The following is a 27,105-nucleotide window of genomic DNA, read 5'->3' as shown; positions in this document are numbered from 1 at the left end:
TCCAGTAAGAGAAGGGAATAACACTAAACCTGTGAGGAGAAACACTGGGCAAAAAGCTTTGTTTGGTGCCAACTCCTTCTTTGTCAGAGCCTCTAATATTCTTGAGCCTCATGATTTGCCAGTGTGGGTTAGCTTAGTGCTTCTCAGACTTCAGTCAGTCATCAACTTTGCAGTTTTTGCCATAGCTGCTTAGAACTTTTATTAATACTTAATAAAATAAAAAGTGTTCTTTAAATCAATGATTTGTTAAATATCAAATATTGTGAACACTTGTTATTGTGCAAAGTTTATATCATTCCTTTAACTAGAAAATCAGTACCACTTGCTATAATAAAAGGTAGATATGAAGCTCAATATAATTAAAACAGAATCACTTTATTTAATTCTAGGTAGGTGCCATTGCCTGGTCAAGGCCAGGAGCCTGCGAAGAAAGTTTAGTTTTTTCTTTGCTAAGAGGGGTAATTATTGAGAAAATGCAGAGGAATCGTTACAGATACACTAGGATCAAATTGAGAATTTTCCTTTTACACAATCAGAGTTGGAAAAATACTAGAAAGGAAGGTGAAAAAAGGATTAACTTTCTTACCCAGAGATACAATCTTATTTAATGGTCTCTCTTACACCAGCTCCAATGTCTTGCAGAGGTCAATAGCATATAATACAAAGTCCTGTATAGCTGTTCTTAACTGTATGACTTTAGATTTAACTATACCTCTTTATTCTTCTTATTCCATTTCAACAGAATTGTCAATGAATTCTCCTATGCAGTTGCAAAACATTTTGTAAGATTCCCCCCTCCCCCCGCCAACCCCTCACCCCATTTTGCTGCATTATCAAATTATTGTTTATTCCACTATGGGTATCATTATGATTATTGAGTAGGTAGAGTAACTGGGACTTTAAGAGGCTAAAGAATTTATTCAGGATGAAGCTTAGCACGCCCCCTCTTAGGTATGGGGGGAGGAGGCAAACGCCTAAATGTGCTGGCATATCTTGCAGAAGGACACATGGGAAATTAGTGGGCAGAACAAATGATCTCTGGGGACTTGCTCTTAAGTTCCCTAACCAGAAGATCATAGTCCTTTCTCATAGATAAGAAACCTCAAGCCGCAAACCACTAAAACATAACGCAGAGAATGGCCCCATAGGACTTACCTCCTGTGAGCATGAGGGCGCATTTGCACAGACAGTTGTCATTATCGGCATCTTTAGTGCTGAAATCTGCGCCATGTATGACCAGGCTGCTCTGCTGTCCTGCTGTCCCACTGTGACCCTTCAAATACAACCTGAAGTTTAAAAAAAAAAAAAGGAAAGAAAAAAAGAAAGAAAAAGGAAGATAAGCCATTTAACAGAATAAGAAAACCCAGAGGACTGATTTGTTGAATGTATGCCTTTTTCATTATTTTTTTCCCCTCTTTTCTTTTAGGGAACAAATTTATTTTTTTTCCAGAAAACATTAGGAACCATAAAAACCAAGCTCAATATTTGGCAGCACCAAAAGCAAAATACAAGTAAAAATAACATTTAGACATCATGGTTAACCTTAGAGAAACATGTTTTAAAACATCACGTTTAACACTCTCCTGCACAGAGTAAAACAAGTTTACTCGACTGCGCTGAGATGGACTTTTAAAAACTGACATAACTTTTTAAAATTAAAAGAAGAAAAAAAAGCACCCAGTTCTAACCCTGGGATCTCATCATTTATAAAATAACATGTTCAAATGTCCGCGAAAATAAACAGCTGGTAAACCTGAAAACAAATCTTTCACTGAGTGAATTCAGATTCCACAGGATCTAGTGCGTGAGAGCTGGGGAAGGACAGCTCTGGTCCCACTCAGCTCATACCAGATACAAACAAATGCAAAAGGAGTTCAAAATAAACTACTCAACCAAACTCTGTAGAGGAGCAGCTTTCTTTCACAAAGTAAAAGGAACCCAGGTCCACAGAGTGGTGTGTTCTGGGAGCACAGGCCAATTTTACTCCCAGAATCCCAGAGTCTGGCACTATTGAAATAAAAGTAATTTTTGTCTTGGAGCAAGTCTAACGAAGGCACCAAAATTCTACCCTCCGTGTTTCCCCAAATGATACTTACAATGCTCTTATCATCCTTTCAATATGACTTCAACCTATTAACAGGTAACATTCTAAATATGTAAAGGTGTAGGAGGAAGTTCCCGCTCATCTGCATTAGCACGGCCCTGTCTATTCTCTTTGAAACCCTTCCAGTCAGGTTTGGCAAGCAGGATCCCTCGCGGAAGATTAAAAAAAAAAAAAGATTCCCATGCTCACTAGTCATTAAGCAAACATAGCCTTTGGTGCAGAAAGACTTAATATTTACAATACTTCCAACGTTTTATAATTTACGAATAAACGCCTTGCCTAAAGCTAATTTCACAGCCCCTTAATGTTATAATCTGGACATTTTGTTTTGTAACTCTCTTCGGTGTCTGTCTCTTGTGGCTTTTTGCAGTACTCTTGCCCTGGAGGAACCCTTGAGAAAACTTTCAAAGTAAGTTGAAAGTACGTGAGCTGTGAGCACTCAGTTGAAGGATACCATTACTTCCCGGAAAGCCAGGCCTGTCAGACTGGGACTCCCGGGGTCTGTCTCTTCTCTCAGACAAAATCTCAGGCTGAAGATTTAGAGAAAGCATTTCTCTCCCAGCCATTCACACGGAGGGAAATGCTGTTTAATTTGGTTTTGCACTTCTTCAAGGAGAGTTTTAGTTAAGGCTTGAGAGTTGTGACTGTCTCTCTTAATGCTCAAGCCCCAGTAGCTGTATAAACATTGCAAGAGTTCCTTTGGCAGAATGACTGTTAGACTTCATTCTTTTTTTTTTTTTTTTTTTTACTTTATTGTTGATACTATCACAGATACCCCCCTTCCCCCTCCCTCACCTTTTCCCACCTCCACCCACCCTCTGCCCTTCCCTCTGGCCATCACTGCAAAGTTGTCTCTGTCCATGGGTTATGCATAATGTTCTTTGGCTACTCCCTTCAGAGTCCATTTTTAAAAAAATCTAAGAATCTTGTCACTTTCAAGGAAAAACAAAACAAAACAACACTTTCTCCAGGACCTTGCAGAAACTTGTTCCTTTGTTCACACAATAAAAAATGATAAGTAGACTTGTTTCTGTAGCCATTCTTCATCTTCACAGCATTCAGCAAAATCTGCCCAGTATTTTCTTGTACTCACTTCCAGCACAAATGATTTTTTTTTTTTCCCCTATGAAAGGTCATTTACATTTGACTCAAATCCTTTGTGACTTGATTGGCAAGTTCAGATTTAGCTCCTCTCTCACCACCTACCTGGGTCTCAGATACTGGTTTGTCTACCCCAGCTCCTCACTACTCTCTGGTACCACCTGCTGGTCATTTTTTTCCTTCTGCTGGGTCATTTTGATTTGATCTGTCACCAGATTCCAATTTAGCACCTTTCTCATTTCCTGCTTGTGCTGCCCGCTATGGGGTAAGCTGTGCCAGGTCCTTAGTGCTCTCACCATGTCCTGAAGATTATATTTTCTGAACAACATGTAATCTTTCACAACACACAGGCAACAGACAGCGTTAATGATTTCTACTACCACGGTGTTCTGTGGATTGGTCAAATCCACTTTGTTTTCTGAATTGAGGCTTCCTAGGATTCCTGCCAATCTTTGGATAACTCTTTCTCTATCCATGTGACTGTTATTTCAAGATTTATATACAATGTGAAATGGACCTTTATTTGGAGCTTTAAACCAAGGTTCCTAAAAAGATACCTTTCATCCAGTTGGCATAGCTCAGTGGTTGAGCATCAACCTATAAGCCAGGAGGTCATGGTTCCATTCCTGGTCAGGGCACATGTTCGGGTTGTGGGCTTGATCCCCAGTGTGGGTCATGCAGGAGACAGCTGATCAATGATTCTCTCTCATCACTGATGTTTCTCTCCCTCTCCCTTCCTCTCTGAAATCAATTAAAAATAAATATATATTTTAAAAGACATTTGTCATATCTTCTCAGAAACCTTGCATGTGCCTGAGATGGGTAACGCTGGAAGAATAATCTGGGTCTCCTTCCTCTTGGTTTTGTACACATCCTGGAGAATATGATGCACCAATTTCCCAGATTCTATCCCCAGTGTCCTGATGGAGACTACGCTGTTCGCTCCACTCTCCACCCACTGCAGTCTTCTTAGCTTCATCTCTGTAGATGCCTTCATGTAACCAACTGCTTTCTTCAGGACAGCCACCATGTCACCATCTTCTCCTCACTCCAGAGGGCTGCTGATCTCTGTCTGTAAACTTTTCAGGCCCATACAAGCCGTTGCCATATTCACTGAGCAGGTGTATGCTTCCCCCCTGCACTTGCCCCTCATTGGCATTGCAGGTGATGAGAATGCCCTGCAGCCTGGGTCCCACATGCCATGGTCACTGCCACTGCCGCAAAGGCACTGCTCTCAGAGTTCCCACTCCTGCTGGTGAGGGCTGGTTAGCGTTTTCTCCCTTCTTTGAACTCAGCCCTTCCAACAAGCTGCTACAAGATCCAAGCTCTCTGAAACCTAAAAAAAAAAAGGAGGGGGGTGGGAGAGAGATGGAGGGAAGGAAGAGGGAAGAAGGGAGGACTCCAAAATTATACCAAGACGCTATGGCTTGTGTGCTTGCTGTTTATTTTACTATGCATTTTCAAACTCATATGGCTCTCTAATAATGCAGGATTGACAGCAGAAAATGGGTTTATTTTATTATTGTGAGTATTAATCTCTAAACAAAAATGCCTTTAGAGTACCACTATTGAATATCACTCAGTGTGTTAATTTAAAATACTGGTGATGTGCTAAACATTATTATTAATAGCAACAGGAATAACAATTCTCATTGACTAAGGACTTGTTCTGTGCCAACCCCTCTGTGAAATGCTTTGCAGCTGTTATTAAATTTAATTGTGACATTGAATTTGTGTTACGGACATCAATATTTCCATTTTTTATAGCAAGGCTTAGAAATGCTAAGTAAGCTAGAATTTAGCCATGCTTTTCAAATCCAAACTCTTATTCATTATGCATTCCCTGGATAAATGTTTGTTGAGCACATACGATATTCCAGAGATTGTTCTCAGTACCTCAGATATAGCAGCAAACAAAAAGACAAAACAACCATGTCCCGAGGGGCTTGCATTCCAGTGGTTTCCCTAAAATTAAGTTCAAAATCCCAATTGTTTAACCTCAAATACAGCATTCTTCAACGGCCCTGCCTTACTCTCTATTTCTTACACCTGTAATACTGCCAACAACAAAAAATATTTCTTGTGACACAGGGGTTGAAAATCACTGGGGTAAAGGATAGAGATGGAAAAGGTGTGTTTGGTATATGGTAGTTGTTAATAATAATGAAGAAATAAGGATAATCAAAATCCTACAATAGAGAAGTAGCTAAATAGCCTACTTATTACCCCTATCCTATATAATAAAAGCCTTATATGCAAATCGACGGAACAGCAGAATGACTGGTCGCTATGATGTGCACTGACCACTAGGGGCAGATGCTCAATGCAGGAGCTGCCCCCTGGTGGTCAGTGCACTCCCACAGGGGGAGCATTGCTTAGCCAGAAACCAGGCTCATGAATGGTGAGCGCAGCGGTGGTGGTAGGAGCCTCTCCCACCTCTACGGTAGTGCTAAGGAGCAGTGAGTAGGCAGGCAGTAAGGAGCGAGGGGTCCCGGACTGCGAGAGGGTGCAGGCCGGGCTGAGGAACCTCCCCCGCCCCCCCCCCCCCCCAGTGCACAAATCTTGTGCACCAGGCCTCTAGTAATATAATATAGGTCACCTAAAAAAAAAAGATATGCACTGGAAGGCATGGAAACCTAGTCAAGATATAATAAGTGGAAAGACAGGGTAGAAAGCAGTATGTTCCATTTATGTAAGAGAGAGAGAGAGAGAGAGAGAGAGAGAGGGAGAGAGAGAGAGAGGGAGAGAGAGGATATGAATGAGCGAGAGAGAAAGTCTGGAAGGATAAACAGAAAATTTTTAGAGAAGTTTGATAGTCTGATTTAGGTAACTTTTCACTTTCTTCATTAACCTTCTGTAATATCTGAATCTTTAAAACTAGTGTATTAATTCTGTGATTTAAATAATAAAATGACTCCCATTTTAAAACCAAAAAAAAAAAAAAAAATCAACATGAACCCAAACCAGGAGCTCTCCAGCGGCTGTACCTGGAACAAGGGATTTGTGAAATACTACGCTGCAGTAAAAAAGAAGGAGTTCTTACCATTTTCAACAGCATGGATGGAACTGGAGAGCATTATGCTAAGTGAAATAAGCCAGTCAGAGAAAGATAAATATCACATGATCTCACTCATTTATGGAATATAATGAATAACATAAACTGATGAACAAAAACAGATCCAGAGACAGAGAAGCATCAATCAGACCATCAAACCTCAGAGGGAAGGTAGGGGAGGGTGGGGGTAAGGGGGAGAGATCAACCAAAGGACTTATGTGCTAGCATATAGACCTAACCAATGGACACAGACAACAGGGGGGTGAGGGCATGAGTTGGGGGATAGTAGGGAGATAAGGACACATGTAATACCTTAATCAATAAAGAAATTTTTTTTTTAAAAAAGGCCTTTCTATTTGGGCTTGAAACTTCTTCAACCAGCATCTCAGATTACTCTTCACAAACTGCTGAAGGATAATCTTTCGAAGCATATTGGTCTAGAATTAAAAAGCTAGTGTACAAATCACACTAGTTGTCTAATGTAGTTGATGTCTGCTCATTTCCTATTGATACTATGCATTCTTTCATATCTAGCTGGGCACTCTAAACAAACACACACTGCAGTGGCTCCTCAGGGCTCAGAGTCTCTAAGCGAGGGTTGCCAGTAACTTCAATTTGATACCTAAGGTCTTCTCTGGTCGAGACTTTACCCCTCTACCTAACTCTACCTAACACTCTGCTCCTCTGACCTTATCAAAGTCACCCAGAAATAGTCTCTACAAACCCCTGCATGTGACCACTTCTGTGCCAGAGTCATATTTATGAATCCTACGCACCCACAGTACAGCTAGTGAGTGAACAATACCTCTATTTGAGTGAGACACTACCTGGACCCAGGCTAGTTCTAGACAAAATTTTACATCATCACTGAACAGAAATAATGAGGATCAATTACTATTTGGAGTTATATGTATGTATGTTTTAACTTGTGTTTGCACCTAAGTATTATATGTATATACGTATATCCCATCATTATTTTGTGAGATTTAATATTATTTTTAGCAAATGAAAATACTATTGTATGTTTGTGCCAAAGGTCCAAATGTCCTACAGAGATTTTGTTTTTTGAGCCAGAGCAAAATATACAATAATTAAACCCTAGTCAAGTTTTCTTGGTTTCGATGATTACTAGAACTGTAGTTAACAGTAGGCTGAAGGGAGTGCTTCTAAGGCTGAATTATCACACGAAGCTTGCATTTTAAAATTCTGAGAGGCAGGCTAAAACTCGCTAGTGATACAAAACTGTAGAAGTTTTTAAGGGCAGGCTCACACTTTGGTTTTGGGTAACCTATGTGGAGGTGGGTTCACCAAGGAAAGGTAAGGTGTCAACCAATGTGAGTCCTAGGGCATGTTACCTGGGTGAATTCACCACCTTCCAGAGCTGATCTGGAGTTTTAATTTGATGTCTGATCACTTTCTCAGTCTCTCCAGGACACACACACACACACACACACACACACACACACACACACACACACAAACTGTGGGAGACTTTTGTCAGGTCTCCATTTATAGTCAAGATAAGAACCCATGGGGCCCAGTCTCCTGGTCTCCTTAGAGAGAATTTCACACAGAAAGCCAAATTAGAATTAGAAACTAGGTTATAGGTGAACACAGAATCAGAGGAGGGTGAAAAATTCCAAAATGAGGTAGCTGTGACTGTTAGCCTGACATCTCCTGCCCCACGGGGACTGGATGAGTTTAGCCCTCGGGTGCTCTTGTAGGAAAAATACCAATTCCAACTCTGATTGTTGGATTCTCTCTGATTTGTCATGGCTTCCCTTCTTATTTCTAAAGGTGAGTCAATACCATTTCCCTGCAGTAGCTTTAAGCTCACTGTTAGGGACAGACTTTCCAGGACACAATGATATTCTACAGTGTCTTTTGCAGGTAAGTCAGTACAAATGTTCAGCTGATATTAACTGAGTGACTGCTTTGTGCTGGGTATAGTTTATACTTTTATCCTTTCACATGAGGGTTAATGGCTAAGCCTCATATTTTACAATGGTTTTTTGTGTGCTATCAAGGCAACAGAAATAAATATACAATTACAAATTCAAGACATAGAGAAAAACAAAAATAAGAAAACAAAAATCAACCCAAATCTTCTCTGAATATGACTACTCTTGATATTATGGTTTATATACACTTAGTCTATTCCTTAATAAAGTAGAAAATATTGTTTATTTTAAAATAGAAATGTAATATCTGAACATATTCTTATAAAAACTTCAAATAATATCTGTGAAGTTTTTGTCTACAGCCCCATCTCATCTACCTCTTTAGAGGTAATTACTTATGTCAGTTTTGTACCCTTCAAATCAGTTTCCCCTCATGTATAAATACAAATGAAAATGAAAGCAAACTTTGTTCTTTATAACATGTTTTCATATATATAATTTCATGAGTATTTTCCCATTTCATTATATAGTCTTCTCCAGTATCATTTAGAAGCTATTGCATAATATCATCAATTGTCATAAGCTTAAGGGTGTCTTTATGTATCTCTAAATGAGTATGCAAGTATACATGTTAGGATTAGAATAAGGGCTACAATGTTTATTCCTGACCTTCACCTCTACGGACCTCATCAATGATCTGTGAAAGGGTCTGTGAATAAAAATAAAAAAAAATACATTTCCAGATCCATTTAAAAAAGATGTGAAGGTCAATCTTCTAGTCCTGGCAGCTCTTCTCTGTATTATTGCAGAAGTCTTACAACTGGTCTCAAAGCCTTTCATCTTGATCCTTCCCATGCTCTCTAAACTGCATGTGGCTCATTCAAAAACATGCGTTTTTCCACACCTCCACTCTGGTTAAAATGCCTCCGTGTTCTCCCAACACATGAAGGATAAAGTTCAAACCAAACTTATTGTGGTTTACAAGGATTTTGAAGGTCTATCCCTCCTCTACCTTCTCCACGTATTCTCACCCTTCTCACACAGCTCCCATGACTTGTTCTTTTCTGCACATGGACATCATGCTTCTGACTTACCAAATGCCTGTTTCCTCAAGGCAACACACACTCTCATTTCTCTCATTTCTATGTGCTGCCCCCTCTTCTTGGAACACCCATTCCAACTCTGAATAGCTGCTGAAGTCTTATTCATCCTTTAAGGTTTCAAGTATAACCTCAAAGGACACCAGAGAGATAACTTTATGATAACACATAATGTGTATACACTTGTGGTTTTACTTGTCTTCTCCCACAATAAGCTAGGAACTCTTTTAGGCATAAACTGTGTCTTATTCATCTTTGAATCAGCAGAATCTAGAACTGTAGCTAATACAGAGCAGGGGCTCAATGTTCACTGTATAAATGAATGACTGGTGTGCTAAGTAAGTAATTTTCAGTAGGCTGAAGATAGCAAGTAAAAGCCAACTCAAGTATCAATAATCCAAATACTGAAAATATAGCTGACCCATGTTTTCAGAGGGGTAGCTTTTACATCTCATGTAGCTAAGTAGTTAAAATCCTACTTCCTTGCTATCCTACTCAAATAATTAAAACACACACACACACACACACACACACACACACACACACACACTTCTATATCCTTCTTGATCTTTCCAATTATTTTTTTGTTCTCATTATCTTGGAGACTCCTGAATATGAACACATGTTTAATATATTATATTGATAGAATAAAGTTAAAACAGTGGTCTCAATTCCTATTAGTTTATTGAATGCTTTATTTGTATTGTGTACGAAGCCAACTGGTATCAGAGAACAAATTAAAAATAAAAACATAGTCATGATAAATCTTTCAAATAAAATTATTTGGAGAAAGCTTAATAAGGTGTAGAAGTATTTCCTTAAGGTCCAGCCCAGATTAGGAATCTTTAAAACAAGAAGCAGAAGCAAAGAGTCCTAAGATAGTATAATGTAAACACTGGTTTATATTTTGGCCGCTATGATTTAAAAATAGAAGAGACCAATATTTTGAAGACTAAGTAGAACTTGTAATCTATATATAACAGTGTTCATCCTCCTGATGTCTATATCCTCAACAAGTCCCAGAGGAGCTGCTTTTGCTCCTCTAAGGAACAAGCCCCCTGTGAACAGTTATTCTCTTGCACTGGGAAGTAGAGATGGAGTATCATAAAAATAGTTTTTCTTGACATAATTTTAAAAAGTTTTCAAATGAGGACAACTATTCTTCCGTGGAATCCCACAGAAATTCTGGGAGCAACTATGCATCAAGAATAGGTCCTCTGCACATTTAAGGGGCTTAGGCTTCCGGAGCAGATATTTAGCTAGCATAGAATAGCAATTATTGACCCAAAGCCAACAACCATATCAGGTTATTTGATACAGGCAAACTAGGGGCCAGCTGTCCAGTAATGCCAAGTATTTTTAATTAGATAAGAAACATTTAAATTGAGGCTGGAACAGAATATTTAGGTGGTTCTTTTTAATAGTGGTTCTGGCTCATTTCTGAAGTTCTTATGTATATTTAATTAGCCATAGCTTTCTCTATTTTACTAATAAGTGTTCCAAATGGACCTTCACTTTACAAAAGAAAAGTCAATATATAGACAGGTCAAAGTTAGCTTTGCATCTGACTTTAGTGAAAGGGAATTTGAAGTGTGAGTCATTACAAAGAATACTTCCTCCAGAATAACACCATGGGAATCCTAGACATTTATTTTTTGCCTTTAGCCAGCGTAGACGTGGCACCCATAAAGGATGATATGATAGGACATAAAAACGAATGTGATTTCAGAACAAAGTATTTGACTTATGGACAGAAGTATGGAAGATGCCAGAAAATGAAAACAAAGTAACAACTATAACAACAAAACTCCAAAGACATACTCTTACATCATACATTAGATGCGACCAAAAAGGCAGCCAGGAAGTAAAATCATGGTTTATCCTTTTATACCCATTTTTTCCCAATTGAGGGAAAAAATTTGAGTAAGATTTGATCAATAACAGTAAAGAATTATTATCCCACCAACAGTGCATAAGGCTTCCTTTTAGCCACATCTCCATGTTCACTGCAGCACTATTTAAAAGTCAACTTATGGAAACAACCGAAGTATCCACCAATGAATGAACAGATAAAAAAGATGTGGTACAAATACACAATTAAATATTATTCAGTCCCCCAAAAGAGTGTAATTGCCATTTGCAACAATATGGGGATGAGCCTTGAAGGTATTATGCTAGTGAAATAAGTCAGGAAAAGACAAATATTCTATGATCTTTCTTATATGTGGACTCTTAAAACAAAGTAATACAAAATCAAGTTCATAGACACAGAGAACAGATTGGGGTTGCCAGAGGTGGAAGGGGGTCAGAGGTGGGAGAAATGGGTGAAGGGGGTCAAAACATTACAAAAATAAAAATTAAAATGTAATTTCAATAAGTAAGAGATTAAATCCTATTTCTTAGTAAATTTAGGACAATCGTGAGTTCTATTATGGAAGAACAGACTTTAAACTACACCATTTAAGTAATTCTATAGTTCTGTAACTTTCTTTTCTTTAAGATAGACAGCCTAATCCCCAGCATCCAGATTCTCACTAATTTTGTCTGTTTTTAAGAGACCGCCATACTTCTCACATTTTTATTTCTTCGCTATATTGTGGCGGGTGGGGGGGGGGGAGTGGGGGGCAAGAGTCCCTTTCATTATCCAAGGCAGTGGGAGTTGTATGTATGACAAATTGAAGTTTGGCCTTTAAACAGTAGACAGACTCTCAGATATGTGAACTTTAAGGTCTTACATACTGACAAGCTGAGCAGATATTATTTTGGCTCTGAGCTCTCTCCCTGCCACCATATGGAACTCGTTTGTCTTTCTAACAATCACTTGAAGAAAATGCAAAATGACCCCCATGGTTCTCTTTCAGAGCCTGGTGGTAATGACTCAATCTGACGGAGTTTCCCATGACCGCTGTCTTTTGGTTGCTGCTCCAGGGCAGTCTCTTCTTTACCTACCCACCCCTGCCCTGCGCTGCCCTACTGACAAAGCTGGGCACCATTAGCAATGATGGGTGTTACAGCATGTCTTTCTGAACTAATGTAAATGATATAGGTGGCATCTTTTGGTAAAAATAAAGATAATACCTCTCTTGCCCATCTATATTTAGAGAAAATATTAGCATTTGTTTGGCATTATGAAGATGTTAAGTGGTATACAAATAATTAGTACTGTAGGAAAAAAGGCATGTATTAATTCATGTCTTAGCTATCTCTGTGAACTACATATACTATATACATAACAGGCATTCAATAAATATTTACTGAGTCAGTTATGAACTAAGAGTTCAAATTGTTTAGAATTTAAGTTTTCTTCACCTCAAAAGATGGTTTATACATAGTAACATTTTAACTCTAATCGTGTTGTACATTTCTAGTCCCATGAGCAATTTTTTCTGATTTGAAATATTAATGACTTAATGCTCTGCTCAAACCATATTGGGGTACTGCCATAATAAGGATGGAATTCGTTTGTGGTTGCCAACAGACACGTGAGGAAATAGCTCATGGAATAACCCATTAAAGTAAATCCTAGAGAGTTCATATGAGAAATGAGACCTTCCAGTTCTACAAAGGGACCTACATCTATAAATGTGTCCATTCTATCGCATTATTCCACCTGGAACCTGGGCATTCATTAAAAAAAAAAAATGTTTCAAAAGTTTTATCTTCTTTGTTAGAGGAGAGAGGATTTATTGTCCAATGTTGAATCTTAGGACTGTGATCTCTGTTGGAGGAGGCTCTATTAAGTCTGTGTCATTATGTGCAACACTGTTTTTCACACGTTGTAGATATATAGCCTGTTACTCTGTAGTCAGTCTACCTATGAAAAAATGAATGAATAAATGCCTATGATAAATAATTAGATAACAATGATCTATACTCATAGACCCAAATCTGTAAGTAGAAGAAAAAGTTCAAAAGAAGCTTAAAAACAGGGTATAAGTAGGAAGATCCTATTAATGCACAATTTGACTAATCAAGAATTGAGGATATGAGATTTATGAAAATTTAAAAAATATGTAAAGATCAGTAGATTTAGGTGATTGGGTACAAAATAAGAATGAATGAAGGAAATAACTGCAAAAAGTCATTACCCCAAATTCTTCTTTGTTTCCTTCCTCTCCCCACTCCCAAATAAATAAATAAATAAATAAATAAACAAACAAACAAATAAAAACTAGCTTCTGAAGAATGTGTTTTGAGAGAAACACTAGCCCCTGAGGAGCTCACTTGTGCCTGGAGAGGTAGTATAACAGAACAGAGTTTGGAGCTGAAATTTCTGGGTTTGAAACCTAGCTCTGATCCTTCCAGATCCTCAGTTTCCTCATCTGTAAAATGGCTCTAATAAGAGTAATGTCTTTCTGTCATTATTGGGAAGATTAAATTAGGTAATACATATGAAGTCCTTAAAAAGACTGTCACATGTAAATACTTGATAAATATTAATGAAAACTTAAAGAAACTAGTTCCCTAACCAATAACCATAAGATACACCACATCTCAGTAAACATGAGTTAGATGAATGACAATATATATCAAACCAGTATCAATATATACGACATTGGTAGACATATGCAGGCATACTGAGAGTGATAAAAATAATGAGAGAGACACAGGTAACTAAGACATGCACGTAGGCAATAAACTGGACAAGTTAAATATGAAAAGGACCAATTTTCTCAAATTCAAAAGGCCCCATTTCCTTTGAAAGTTTTTTGTCTTATATAGAGCAAGTGAATGACAAGTACAAAAAACAAGAAACTAAAGAACTGCTTTGCTGACTATTTAGATTAAGGTCTACTTTATTTTGAACCCAAATGCCTGAATATTGATCCTTTAATTCAAATGTTTATTCTTTAATAAGTTAAAATTCTAATCTTTTGAGAATGCAAGCTTTTCTTGCCATTCAATAGGGTGCATTACTGACTGAACCCATTGTGTCCCCCCCCCTTTTTTTTTACCCCTATTTGATGCCAAGAAAAATCTCTGAGCAGATTCCCCATGTAGACCTGTACCTTTATTTATTAAAATCTTTCTTTATCACATTCCATCTTCCTTAATTGGTGTCAGTTGTTCTTAGATGAAACTGGATCATTGGGGAATGACCAGAATTTGTGTATATTAACCTAACCATTATGTTAAGAAGGGGTGCATTATCTTATTTGCTTTTAAGCCTCAGATGCCCTGAGTTAGATATGTTATATGTCTTTGAACATGTTCGGTGGAAGATGTGCTAGTGTGAAAAAAAAAATGCTGGAGATAGTGAGAGCCATGGAAATCTATGCTTCTATTAAGAAAGATACATTTCCAGAACTACAGAGGGGGGAAAAGAAATTTCAGAAAATCCAGTTTCTTTTTTTCTCTGATTCCATTATTATTATTTTATACATTAGCTTTCATTATACATACATACATTCTACACTAATTTTTCATCTATTTAAGTTCTGAAGATCTCTCTTTTGACTTAAAAATATTAATACAATGTAGAACTTTGATAAAAATTAGTTTATCAACCACCCAGTTCTTCTTAAACTCTTGACACTGGAAACAATGACTCCTATTTCAAAACCCCAGTAAAACAAAGTTCTCAGTGTTTCCCAATGACATGAAGACTGCGTATATTCAAAACTCATGATAAATTCTTCCTCCAAAGAAAATACAGAACTCGCATATTGTTATCTCTGAGTTCCCATTTGCATAGTGATGAGAGAGTACACTCTATTCCGTAAATTAAAAAATAAACACATTAAAAAAACTAACCTATTTTCATGAAATCTATGACAATGAAACCATATTTCCCAAAGTTCAGAAATACAATGTAGTGATTCTCTGTTTTTAGTTCTAAGTAAAATAAAGTTCTTTCAGTATTCCTCTCCTTTTCTAAGAATAAAAAGTTAGTGCCAAAATGAATTATGTGGCACTAAGATCCCTGTAAAAAAAAAATACAAACAGTCCCCTAATGCATTTCAGTTCCCTTGGCGACACGCGTGGCTGACAACCGGTTCCAAGTGAGCGGCTCACGGACCGGACCCTCCTCTGGTGCCTAAAAGACCAGGCCAATGGCCATCTCAGAGAGTTTATAGGTTTGCTCTTTTACCAAAAACTAAGTCAAGACCTTGTAAAAGTTGTGATTGAAATTGGTGATTTTTTTAGTATAAACAAGTTCAAGGGAGGAAGGTTGTTCTCCTTTTTATTTCTGTTTAAAGAGCAGCAAGAAACTTTCTTTGCAGCATCCCTGAGGGGAAGACAGAGAGGAAACGGTGAGTAGAATGTTGAAAACCATTGAGAGACATTGCCTGAGGTTTTTTTTTGCAGAGAGGAAATACTTTCTTTTGTTATACTTGGACAATGCGTTGCTATAAGTTCCATAAATAAAGCTCCAGCATGCATAAGCAGATTCTTCTGTTGACCAAAGTCCTCCGTGTGCTTATTTCTCTCCACCAGTAGTGTACGACAGTCTAAACTCCTTATCATGGAAAAAGCCCTCCGCTTCCTGCGGCACAGTGAACCCCTGCATAACAAGATGCATGCTATTCTCTAAGGCAGTCTCTCTCTCACTTCTGGGTCTTTGGTCACATTATTCCTTCTGGCTGGAATGTGAAGACCTTCCTGCTTTGCCACCATCCTCCATATGAACAAACGCTCCTCACAAACACTTACTCAAATTTCACAAATCTCCAAGGAATTCCTCTAGGAAGCCTTTCCCAGCTTTTTCAGTCTCTTCCAATGTACCGCATTCAACCTCAACCCTAGTCAATTGAGAACTTTTTTTGAGTGCCCAACTATAGCCTGATTACAAGGGTTCTTACCCAGGGACTGTGAGTATGGTGCTTAATCGCACATATGTGTAAGCAAAATTTTGTGCTTGTTCAAGTACTCTGGAGAGAAGATCCATAGCTCCATTAATTTTTTAAAAAGGTTTGTGATTCCTTGATAAACAAGGAAAGGACAAAATAAAAACAACCAACCAGGCACGCTATAAAACATATTGCAGCTAGATATTTTGTTGTAAGCCACCTATCCCATGTTTTCTTCCTTCTCCTTAACTATTAGCCCAACAAGACCAACAAACATGGTGTCTTCTTTTAGTGGCATTAAAGTGTTATTTCTATATTAGCATCACCTGGGTGTACTTGGTAGGACTGAGGTATCTGGGTTCTAGCCCAAGATTAGAATATCTACATATGGGAGTCAGAAATAAACACTTCAATGAAACACCCTAGTTGACTATATGAACACTCAAGTTTGGAAACAACTGAATAGCACCAGGAACATAGTAGCAACCTGTAAATGCTCGGTTACTGGCTGGTTGGCTGGCTGGCTAATGAATGAATTTAGAGTATGATTGGAAAAGAATGATAATAATATTTTTAAAAGTAATTTTAGTAAATTCACATAGATTAAACCAAAATATCCAGCTAAAAGAGAAATAAAACAATGCTGGATATAGGACAACTACATATTTAATAATTATTGTTTATTAACAAGCCGAGGAAACAGTGACTTGATGTCTCTAGTTACCAGCATATCTTTTAGGTGAGGGGATGGTTAAAGAAGCACACAATATTCAGATGGAATTCTTCTGCTAAGGACACTATTCGTACTTATAAAATCAAATTATAAACAGGTACAACTATTTATTTGATCTTTAACCACATTTTTTATTTTAAAGCATAGGCCATTAAAATAATTATTTTGTAACAGTGATGGGACCTCTGATTGTTTTCATAATGACTGCTGATCTTCAGATCTAGACAATTTTCTCTAGAATTGTTCATTAGGACACATGAGAGGAGGAAAGGTTGTTTTTTTGTGGCTAAAAATGAATAAGGCTAAAATTACTCTTTATCCTGCTGTTTTATTTGAGCTTCTAACTCAGGCAGGTAATAAAATAGCACTTTTAATTCTTTTAATAGAGAATGAGCAGACCAGCATAAATATTGGCATTCAGTAACGTTAATGCCAAAAGAGATATACCTAAGCGTGTAGTAAATGTTCAATTAATAGTAGTGAAAGTTGAATGTTATGATGCTACTATGTCAACACAAGGTTTGCAGTTTATGGATTTAATGCTGCTACTTGATACTTGACAAAATTATTTAATTTGGTTTTATGATGTTTACGGTTCATGTGTGTAAGGGTCTTGTAAAAGAAATACATCATCTAGAGAAAAAAAGGACTATTATTCATAGGGTAATCTATATTTTATGCTGTTATTTTCATAATTTAAAAAATTTTACTCAAAAATATAACAAAACACTTAATTTGAAAAAATACTAGTATATGCACCCTATGTTCATTGTAACGTTATTTACAATAGCCAAGTTATGGAAGCAACCCCCAAGTACCCATAAATAGACAAGTGGATAAAAAAAGTTGTGGTACATATATACAATGGAATATTATTCGACGCTAAAAAAGAATGAATTCTTACTATTTGTGACAGCATGGATGGACCTAGAGGGTATTATGATAAATGAAATAAGCCAGACAGAGAAAGACAAATAACATATGATTTCACTTATATGCAGAATCTAAATGACAAAATAAATGAACTAACAAAATAGAAAGAGACTTATAGATGCAGAGAACAGACTAATGGATGGCAGAGGGCAAAGGTGTTTGGGGGACAAAGGTGAAGGGATGAAGAAGTACTAATTGGTAGTTACAAAATAGTCATGAGGATGTAAAGTAAAGCATAGGGAATACAGTCAATAATATTCTGATGACTATGCATGATGCTAGGAGGGTACCGAATATATCGAACGGAAGAACACTTTGTAAAGTATATATGATTGTCTAACCACTAAGCAGTATATCTGAAACTAATATGAAATAATGTTGAATGTAAATTATAATTGAAAACTAAAATTTAAAACATATATAATGAACTAAATCTTGTACTTTCTGATGAGCTCTCAATTATTCACCCAGGGGGAGTTCTATAAAATCAAAGTTCATTGTCACCTAGTGGCAGCTATCAAAATTGCAGGCAGAGAACCTAGTTCCTGTAACCCACAAATTACTTATCAGTGACAGTAACATGGCATCCTTTTCCAGGATCAGCGGACCTATGGAATAAGGTATGTTGTATGTCTATCTTATTAACATTTTACTTCATTTACTTGGCTTCATGCAATATTGAAATTCTTGCATATCTTTTCAGAGTAAAGAAAAAGAGCCAGCAATTGAATACATCAGGGAAATGAGTCCCATCCATGCAACAATACAAGAAACTAAAGGACACAGCACTTTATTAAAAACCTTACATGGAAATTATAATATGCTGCCATTTCATACTTCTGGGGACAGAAATGTTCACTTGTGGGTCTCTGAATTTTTGTCATTTAGATCCAAATCAGCTGTGTTTGTTGAGTACATAAACATGCCTTTGTTGATGTGTCTTTTACATATTTATTAGAAAGTGCTTCCTCTCCAGGCATGTGTGAAACATTGCAGAGAGACCCCTGGCCTTTGGATGTGGCATTCTAATAGCAGGTAATAGCTTATTACAACTCAGAGGGACAAGTAAGGACTCTGATAAAGACACGCACAGAGCCAGGGAGAGCACCTGGAAGGAGCTCCTTATCCAATCCCAAAACAGAGCTCTACAAACTGAGTTTAGACTTAAAGGGTAAGGAAAATGAAGTCAGGCAAAGAAGTTAAACTGTTGAAGGATGGAGATTAAATTCTGTGGGGTTTTGTTTCACACATAATGTCTTGAACATTGTTGTCGCTCGTATTTAATGAACAGAGTAATCAAAACATTGAGCAAAAACCCCCCCTTGATTGGAATGTGATACCAGAGCTTTTAGATGGCTCTCTTCAGAGGCTCTCCCTAGGTGCCAGACCAAAGATACACTAGTGGTCTGGCTCTCCTTTGCTCTTAGCATCATGCTTTTCTTTATCCCCTTACACTCTATGCTTAAAGTATTGCTTCAGATTCCCTATAGATATATTTTATCTAACTTAATCAGTCCAGGAGTGCTGCAAAAAATAACTTTCCCAATAAGACATTCTAGGTCTTGCCCTAACCGGTTTGGCTCAGTGGATAGACTGTCGGCCTGCGGACTCAAGGGTCCCAGGTTCGATTTCGGTCAAGGGCATGTACCTTGGTTGTGGGCACATCCCCAGTGGGCAGTGTGCAGAAGGCAGCTGATCGATGTTTCTCTCTCATCGATGTTTCTAACTCTCTATCCCTCTCCCTTTCTCTGTAAAAATATCAATAAAATATGTGAAAAAAATGTTTTAAAAAAGACATTCTAGGTCTCACATATAAGCCTACACATATGCTAATCCCAATTCTACTTCCAATGCTGAACCAGTTCTCTAGCTAATCCCAATTTGTCATTTTTCTATGGCAATTTAGGTCACACCTTAGAGGACCTCCAAACTTCTCCAAATTGTTTAGATCCTCCTATTCCTTAGTAATATGTTCACGACTATGTCCATGATATTGCAATTACATGTCTGCCTGTGTACTATCCACCCCACCCTTATCCCATCACACATGTGTATACACATGCATGAACACACACATGCATGACTATACTGAAATCTTTGTGGACATTTTACTTCAGGGTAGCACAGAATAAAAAATGACAAATATTTCGTTCATTGAAGATACAGCCTTCATCTTTTCAGTGGTGAACAGCACTGGGAAGACCCAGGGCAGGGGATCACATGACATCTCCCTGGACTATTTCCTGGAGGCAGTGCTAGCTGGTTCTAGCAACCTGTGCCAGCCTAAAGTTTCTAAGACAGCACTCGTCTGAGTCCTACCTGGCATTACACATGTTGGAGCAGGAATCCTCTAGGAATCCTTAGACCTAACAGCACTGGGGCTTTTTTATTTTTTTTGTCAGCTTGGAAAAATACAGGACTCTAGAGACTGCCATTAATCTGCATTACAGTCAAGATATTTTTTTGACCCTCCGAAGACCTAGAGAAAGCACAAAGTAACGTTGTAACACCATGCCTTTTTTCTCTTGAATATATCATCTCAGTCAAGGGCTATAAAATATCATTTTGTTGAATAAAACAATTCCTTCTCGGTTATAGGAAGTAACCCCCAACAAAAATTATAGTCTAAATAAAAATAATACACCTCCCAATTTGGAGAAATACTTTGAAAATACAAATAAAACTACTTAAAGCTTTGAGTTTTATATCCGGGCTAAAAATTCAAGAGTGTAGAAACTGCCAGGAGATTCCATATATATTTTCTACTTTGATCGTCCAAGAATGCTGTAAGAAATAACTTTCCTCTTAGACTTTCAACACATCTGCTACTGGTTCTAGCCAGGACCATGTAACCCAGAGAATCAGAGAAATGAAAACCATTTCACTAAAAAGAGTGAAATAAGTTTTACAATACCTATAAAAATGCATGGTTTAAATTTACATGAAAAGCTCTAGAGAATTCTTTTCAATCCACACTAATTTGTTTTGTCCTTGAAATACATACATGGCATGGGAGTACTTTAATTTCTCTCTCTCTCTCTCTCTCTCTCTCTCTCTCTCTCTCTCTCTCTCTCTCTCTCTCTTAAAGGATTCTGGAATTGAAAAGACTGCTTCCTTACCATCTCATTTTCCTTCTGCAGACTTGAGACTTGGAAAAGTGAAGTAAGTTATCCAAGGTCATTCAGAAAAGTATCTACAGACCCAAGTCTAGAATTTGTATCTCTTGAAAAGGGGGCTTTGGAGATAGGTACAGGGGGCTAGCCTGGGATAGCCTGCCACTGGTTCAAGTGTCCCAGGGACCCTTAGAGTTTAGGACAGTGATGGCGAACCTATGACACACGTGTCAGAGGTGACACGCGAACTCATTTTTTTGGTTGATTTTTCTTTGTTAAATGGCATTTAAATATAGAAAATAAATATCAAAAATATAAATCTTTATAAGCATAACCAATGGACATAAGACACTGGGGAGTAGGGGAGGCCAGGGGATTGTCAAGGGCGGGAAAAAAGAAAAGGAGACATATGTAATACTCTCTGTAATACTTTAAGCAATAAAAAAAAAATAAATTAGTAAAGACAAAAAAAACATTAAAAAATATATATAAGTCTTTGTTTTACTATGGTTGCAAATATCAAAAAATTTCTATATGTGACACGGCACCAGAGTTAAGTTAGGGTTTTTCAAAATGCTGACACGCCGAGCTCAAAAGGTTCGCCATCACTGGTTTGGGAGATGCATGCCTGTGGGGGAAGACAAGGGAGAAGGGAAAGGTGCGGGTGTGCTCCCAGGAGGGAGAGCCCTGTGCCCTAGCACTTGGGAGATTTTGATAGTAGAGGTGAAGCATCAGCTGGCCCTCAGACCCGCATCAGACATGGAGACGTTCAGCGGCTGAGGTGCCCTCCTGCTACTCTCCCTCCAGCTTGCCTTCCTCAGGCTGTAAAGGGCTCCAGACCCACCACCAGACGCTCATTGCACAACCCCAGGTAACGCAGCTACACTGAGGGAGCGGCTTTGCTCAGATCTCCCCCTCTGTGTCCCACTTTGGTGGCTGGACGTGCTGGATTTCTGTGATTTCCCTGCAAGCTCTTGGTTGTTCACCGTCATGCCAGGTCTTAACCATACGTGTTAGGAACCCTTCCTCTGATTTTCTACCTTCACCTTCCAGACCTCCACTTTTCCAGCTTGTCTCACATTTATGTAAATTTAAATTTGTAGAACAAATCCCTTATTTCCATAACAATCAGCATGTCCCTGTTTCCCAGACTCAACACTCAACACTGATACAGGAAGTTGGTTTTATGGACAGGGAAGCCAGACCTCACTATTCAGCAGTTTCCATAGCTTCTGATTCCTATTCCAGATTCTTTTCCACTAGATTATAGCATCTTTCCAACCTGACAAATTGTCTGTTGTTTTTTTTATAAGCCCTTATTTTTATGGATGTACTTTTTAATTTTAATTCTCATGTGAGTATATTGATTTTTAGAAAGGATGAGAGAGAGAGAGAGAGAGAGAGAGAGAGAGAGAGAGAGAGAGAAACATTACCTGTTGCCTTCCGTATGGCCTGACCAGGGATCGAACCCAAAACTTTTTGGTGTACAGGACTATGCTCCAACCAACTGAGCTACCTGTCCAGGGCTGGATGCATTTGTTTGTAACTCTAAGTATTGGGACCAGCAAAGTTTTCAAGAGAAGTAAAAGGTCACTGTAAGCGCTAAACTGATGGACACTCTTACTGAAGTATTTATTATAGAGATCAAAATTTAATCATCAGAATTGAAGGGCCACAAAATAAAAAAAAATAATTGTGTACATAAAGGTAATTATAGTCTACAAAATTATTTCTGAGCTGCAAGAAGCTTTACAAATACTTAAATTTATAGGACAGAAAATGGAGATCCAGAGAAATGCTATTTGTCCATGAACATTCATATTATTAAAGACAGAAATGGGATTAGAAGAAACATTCTATCTCTTAGAATATGTGCTTTGAGTGTATTTAATTCTCAAAATTAATGAATGGATTTTCCTTTGTTGAGGGATAAATATATGATGAGAAGAGATCGAAGCTCAAATCTTGACTTCTACTCATATTATACCTTTGACCTTGTGCAAATTACAATGTCTTATTTTTCTCATGTGAAAACAAGGTGTCTGGTACATAGCATGTATTCACCAAATATTTAGCTATTAACTATTAGGCCGTAATTTGGCTAATTTAGGTATATATCTTGAATTTTGATTAAAATGGTTCCTAACCTCTAGGCTTAGACATAATGGAAAAGGACACACACAAACACACAGTTGTTTAAAAATAAAAACAAAACACTTGTTAATGAGTTTATAATAGAATATGGACACTAAGTAGTTAGCCACAGAGATTTATGAATATAGGAGAACACAGAGCATCCAAATTAGCCTGACAGCAAGGGTGATGCATTTCCCTGGCAAATCAGAGTAGGAAGACATATATGGAGTGCTCTCAGGATCAATCCATGTGGCAAAGGGAAGAAAGCAGGACTGAGCAGAGGGGGAAGGTGGACTCACATCACATACAGTCACAGTGAAAACCTCAGCTAATCTCATGTGAAATTCTGGACCCCAATTGGGCAAGGGGATCTTTATATTGACCTGTCATTGAGTGTAATTTCTCTGCAGGTTGGAGCAGCGACTTTGGTGATGTGACTTTCTCCAGCCACGGGCAATGCCCAGGTAGGGGACTTTGACTATGAGCTGTTAGCCAGCAACCCAGGAAGTGGGAGGAGTGCATCTGAAGGGAGGCGATGGGTTAGTGCATCACAGTATCTTCTCTAGTAGTTATCAGGGAAGACTTCCTGGAACAAGGGAGGATCTTAAAGATTTAGAAGATGTGTCCAATGCTGGGTTTATGTATATAGGGTACAGATATAGCATAAACAAAGGCATGGATGGTTTAAGGAAATTGCAAGTAATTACTGAAACACAATCATAATGAAGGAGTGTCTGGTTTGGTGAGGTTAGGGTTAGAGTTTGATAGCAACAGCTGAATAAGTAGGTAGTGGCCAGGTCATGAAGAGTTTTAAATGGCAGACTTCAACATGTACATATTTTACATTGTTGAAATATATGAAGGAGAGCAGGGACCAAGTCAGACTGTCTTTTAGAAAAAACACCCCACAGCCCTAGCCGGTTTGGCTCAGTGGATAGAACGTCGGCCTGCAGACTGAATGGTCCCAGGTTCGATTCTGGTCAAGGGCATATATCTTGGCTGCAGGCACATCCCCAGTGGGGGGAGAGGGGTAGAAGGCAGCTGATCAATGTTTCTCTCTCATTGATATTTCTAACTCTCTCTCCCTCTCCCTTCCTCTCTGTAAAAAATCAATAAAATATATTAAAAAAAAAAAAAAAAACAAAACACCCCACAATAGTGTGGAAGATATATTTGAGAGCATCAAGACTGGAGGCAGGCAAACTCTACAATAGTCTGGGTGTCAGATGATGAGGACCTGGATAATACTACCTCTCTAGAGGAAGTATTTAATAATTTCACACTGATTACATGTTATTTCACATGATGTGTTCATCATGGCACTCTTACATTATTGTTTTTTCTTATTTATATTCTTCTGGGTTCTATAGATTTTATTTTCTACTAGAGAAAATGATTTAAAATGTCCTTAGAGGATAAAAAGAAAATATGTGTATTACATGTACATTTGTAAGCTTATCTATCCATTCATAACATTTATTTTTAATCAATATGTGTCTAGAGCAGTGGTTCTCAACCTGTGGGTCGCGACCCCTTTGGGGGTCAAACGACCCTTTCACAGGGGTCGCCTAAGACCATCGGAAAACACATATATAATTACATATTGTTTTTGTGATTAATCACTATGCTTTAATGATGTTCAATTTGTAACAATGAAATTGGGGGTCACCACAACATGAGGAACTGTATTAAAGGGTCGCAGCATTAAGAAGGTTGAGAATCACTGGTCTAGAGCATGAGAATTTTTTTCAAATTAGATTTATAGATATGGCTACAGCTATAAGATGAATTTTTTAAATATAATTTCTGTTAAGATAGAATATTAAAAAAATAAAACTCTCAAAGAACTTCTGAATTTAATTTGAAAGAGGAAAAATACAGAAAATGTGAAAATATAAAACAAAAGCTTAGCATACATCCCTGAGTTTTGATTTCAGTTGAATTTGAGCAGGTCAATGACCTAACATCTCAGTTTCCTCATCTTTAAAATGTGTCTAATAATGTGTCAAAATGCCATTGTCAAGATTAAATGAAAAAGTGCTAATGATCATTTCATAAGTAATAAAATACTATAAAAACATCAGAATTCACACTTTAATAATTTATCTAAACAAGGCATCCTAACTTGGAGAGAAAAACAATGAGCAGAGAAGAAGCACCAGAAGGCAAAGCTGGACATCTGGAGTTCTAGCCTCAGGCCACACATGCTTCGCTGGGCCTGGGGAGCCGTCCTGGGCAGGAGTGAGTGATGATACAGGTGGAGAGGGAAGTCACATGGGTGTCGCTTCCCTTTCCAAGCTTCTGTTTGGTTTTCTTAGTGTGCTTATTTTTACTAAGCTTATTTTAACTAAGCTTTCACCAGAGCAGGCATTATGTTTTAATGAGTTCTAATTTCCCGTTTGATGCCAACATGAATCTTAGTACTTAATTACACGAGAAGGCGATGATTACAGACCTATTTTCTGCTGAGTCTTGGCAGGAAAGAGGACCAGAGCCATCAGCTTTATTACAGCAGCATAATAAAGTGGAAACCACATTGAACTAGGTAGGAGTCACACATCCCATAGTTGAAGTCTTTCTCCCTCCTTGGGAAAAATATTGCATATTTCTGAACCTCAGCTTTCTTTTCATTAAAACCAGAGGTTTGGAATTAAGTTATTAAGTTCCTTCTGGATTTATAGTGCTGATTCTCAAGGTTCATAATACTCCAGAGAAATAAGAATGGGGATCCCAGAGTGTATGCCTCACTCTAGCTGGGAAGACTTACTTTTAAAAAACTTTTTATTAAGTTTATTGGGGTGACATTAGTTAATAAAATAATATAGGTTTCAAATATACAATTCTAGAATACATCATCAGTACATTGCACTGTGTATTTACTGTCCAAAGTCAAATCTCCTTCCATCACTATATATTTGACCCCTTTACCCTTTACTACCCTCTACCCCTTTCTGTCTGATAGCCACCATAGTGTTGTCTGTGTCTATTAAATTTTGTTTATCTTATTTGTTCATTTGTTGCTTTTGGTTTTATTCCCCACATATGAGTGGAATCATATGGTTCTTGACTTTTTCAATCTTTTTGATAATAGATCTATGGGTCAAGATCTGAATCACACAGTGCTGAAGGAATAGGAAATGCTCAGTGAGAGCAGTGGGGGAGAGCAGTGAGACACTCAAAGAGGAGGTAAGTGTTCTTTCTTCATGCAGGTGCAAGAATGACATTCCTACCATACACCCTAAAGCCTCTGTCAGATGCCCACAGTCCTCCTAAACCTGCCCAAAGACTCTTTGTCCCTTTAATATCACTCCAGCCTCGCAAGCACACAGATGCACGCACACACACACACACACACACACACACACACACACACACACAAGAACTGAGAGACATTTTGGAATGGAACCAAAGAAAATTCTTCAGGAGCCTAGAAAAAGACTGGACTAATTATTTGCTAGTCCCATTGTCAGGCTGTCTGACATTAGCCAAGTTTCATATAGTTTCAAGTTTCAGGTCAAAACATTTATATAAGAGTACCCCTGATGTTTTACAGTGGTTTTCCTTGTTATGAAAATCTCAAAATATTGACCTCCTTGGAAACATTTCTTCTTACACTCCATTGCATTTTATAAATGTCTCTTTGGTTTCTTGAGTTGCCATTATGTACACCATCCTTCGCTCCCCCCATGAGACTATGAACTCTTTAGATCTATTTCTCATCCTCTGTTGATGTGGTGACATCATTACTGTTTGTTAAGAAAATGATTATTATGTCTCTAAGGATCCAACCCCATACATAACCCATTAAAATAAAATGTGATGTGTTCATGAAAATGTTATAGATTCAAAGTCCATGCGATGTCTCAAAAAGACAAATAAGCAGGAGAAACAGTTGAATTAGGTGGTGGGGGCCACACAAGTTGGAAAAAAAGCAGAAGGCGCTGGTTGCTTTCACCACATTTTGCGTGCAGCAATGTGCCAACCCTTTAATGCACACAATCGTGTTTCCCTAACTGATGCAGCACAGCCACAATATTCAGAGTTTAAAATCACTGCAACTCTCATTTACTGATTACAAAACTGAGGTACACACAATTACTAATGATGTGCCATGTACCAGGTGTTGCATAAATGGGTA

General features: G+C 37.9%; 1 protein-coding gene and 1 pseudogene across 3 annotated transcripts in view; both read right to left on the bottom strand.

Annotated features, from left to right (window-relative positions):
- The window catches only part of ANGPT1 (angiopoietin 1), a 246,320-nt gene that overhangs the window by 12,263 nt on the left and 206,952 nt on the right, over positions 1-27,105 (bottom strand). For all 3 annotated transcript variants that reach the window (XM_059671913.1, XM_059671914.1, XM_059671915.1), the window contains exon 8: positions 1,156-1,286. In XM_059671913.1, the coding sequence (XP_059527896.1) occupies positions 1,156-1,286 (131 nt within the window). The remainder of the gene's footprint in view (positions 1-1,155; positions 1,287-27,105) is intronic.
- LOC132220082 (THUMP domain-containing protein 1-like) lies at positions 3,027-16,150 on the bottom strand (annotated as a pseudogene).

Source organism: Myotis daubentonii, chromosome 17 (genome assembly GCF_963259705.1).
Source record: "Myotis daubentonii chromosome 17, mMyoDau2.1, whole genome shotgun sequence".
Taxonomy (NCBI): domain Eukaryota; kingdom Metazoa; phylum Chordata; class Mammalia; order Chiroptera; family Vespertilionidae; genus Myotis; species Myotis daubentonii.
Note: the sequence above shows the minus strand (reverse complement) of the source record. Positions and strands in the feature narration are given on the sequence as shown.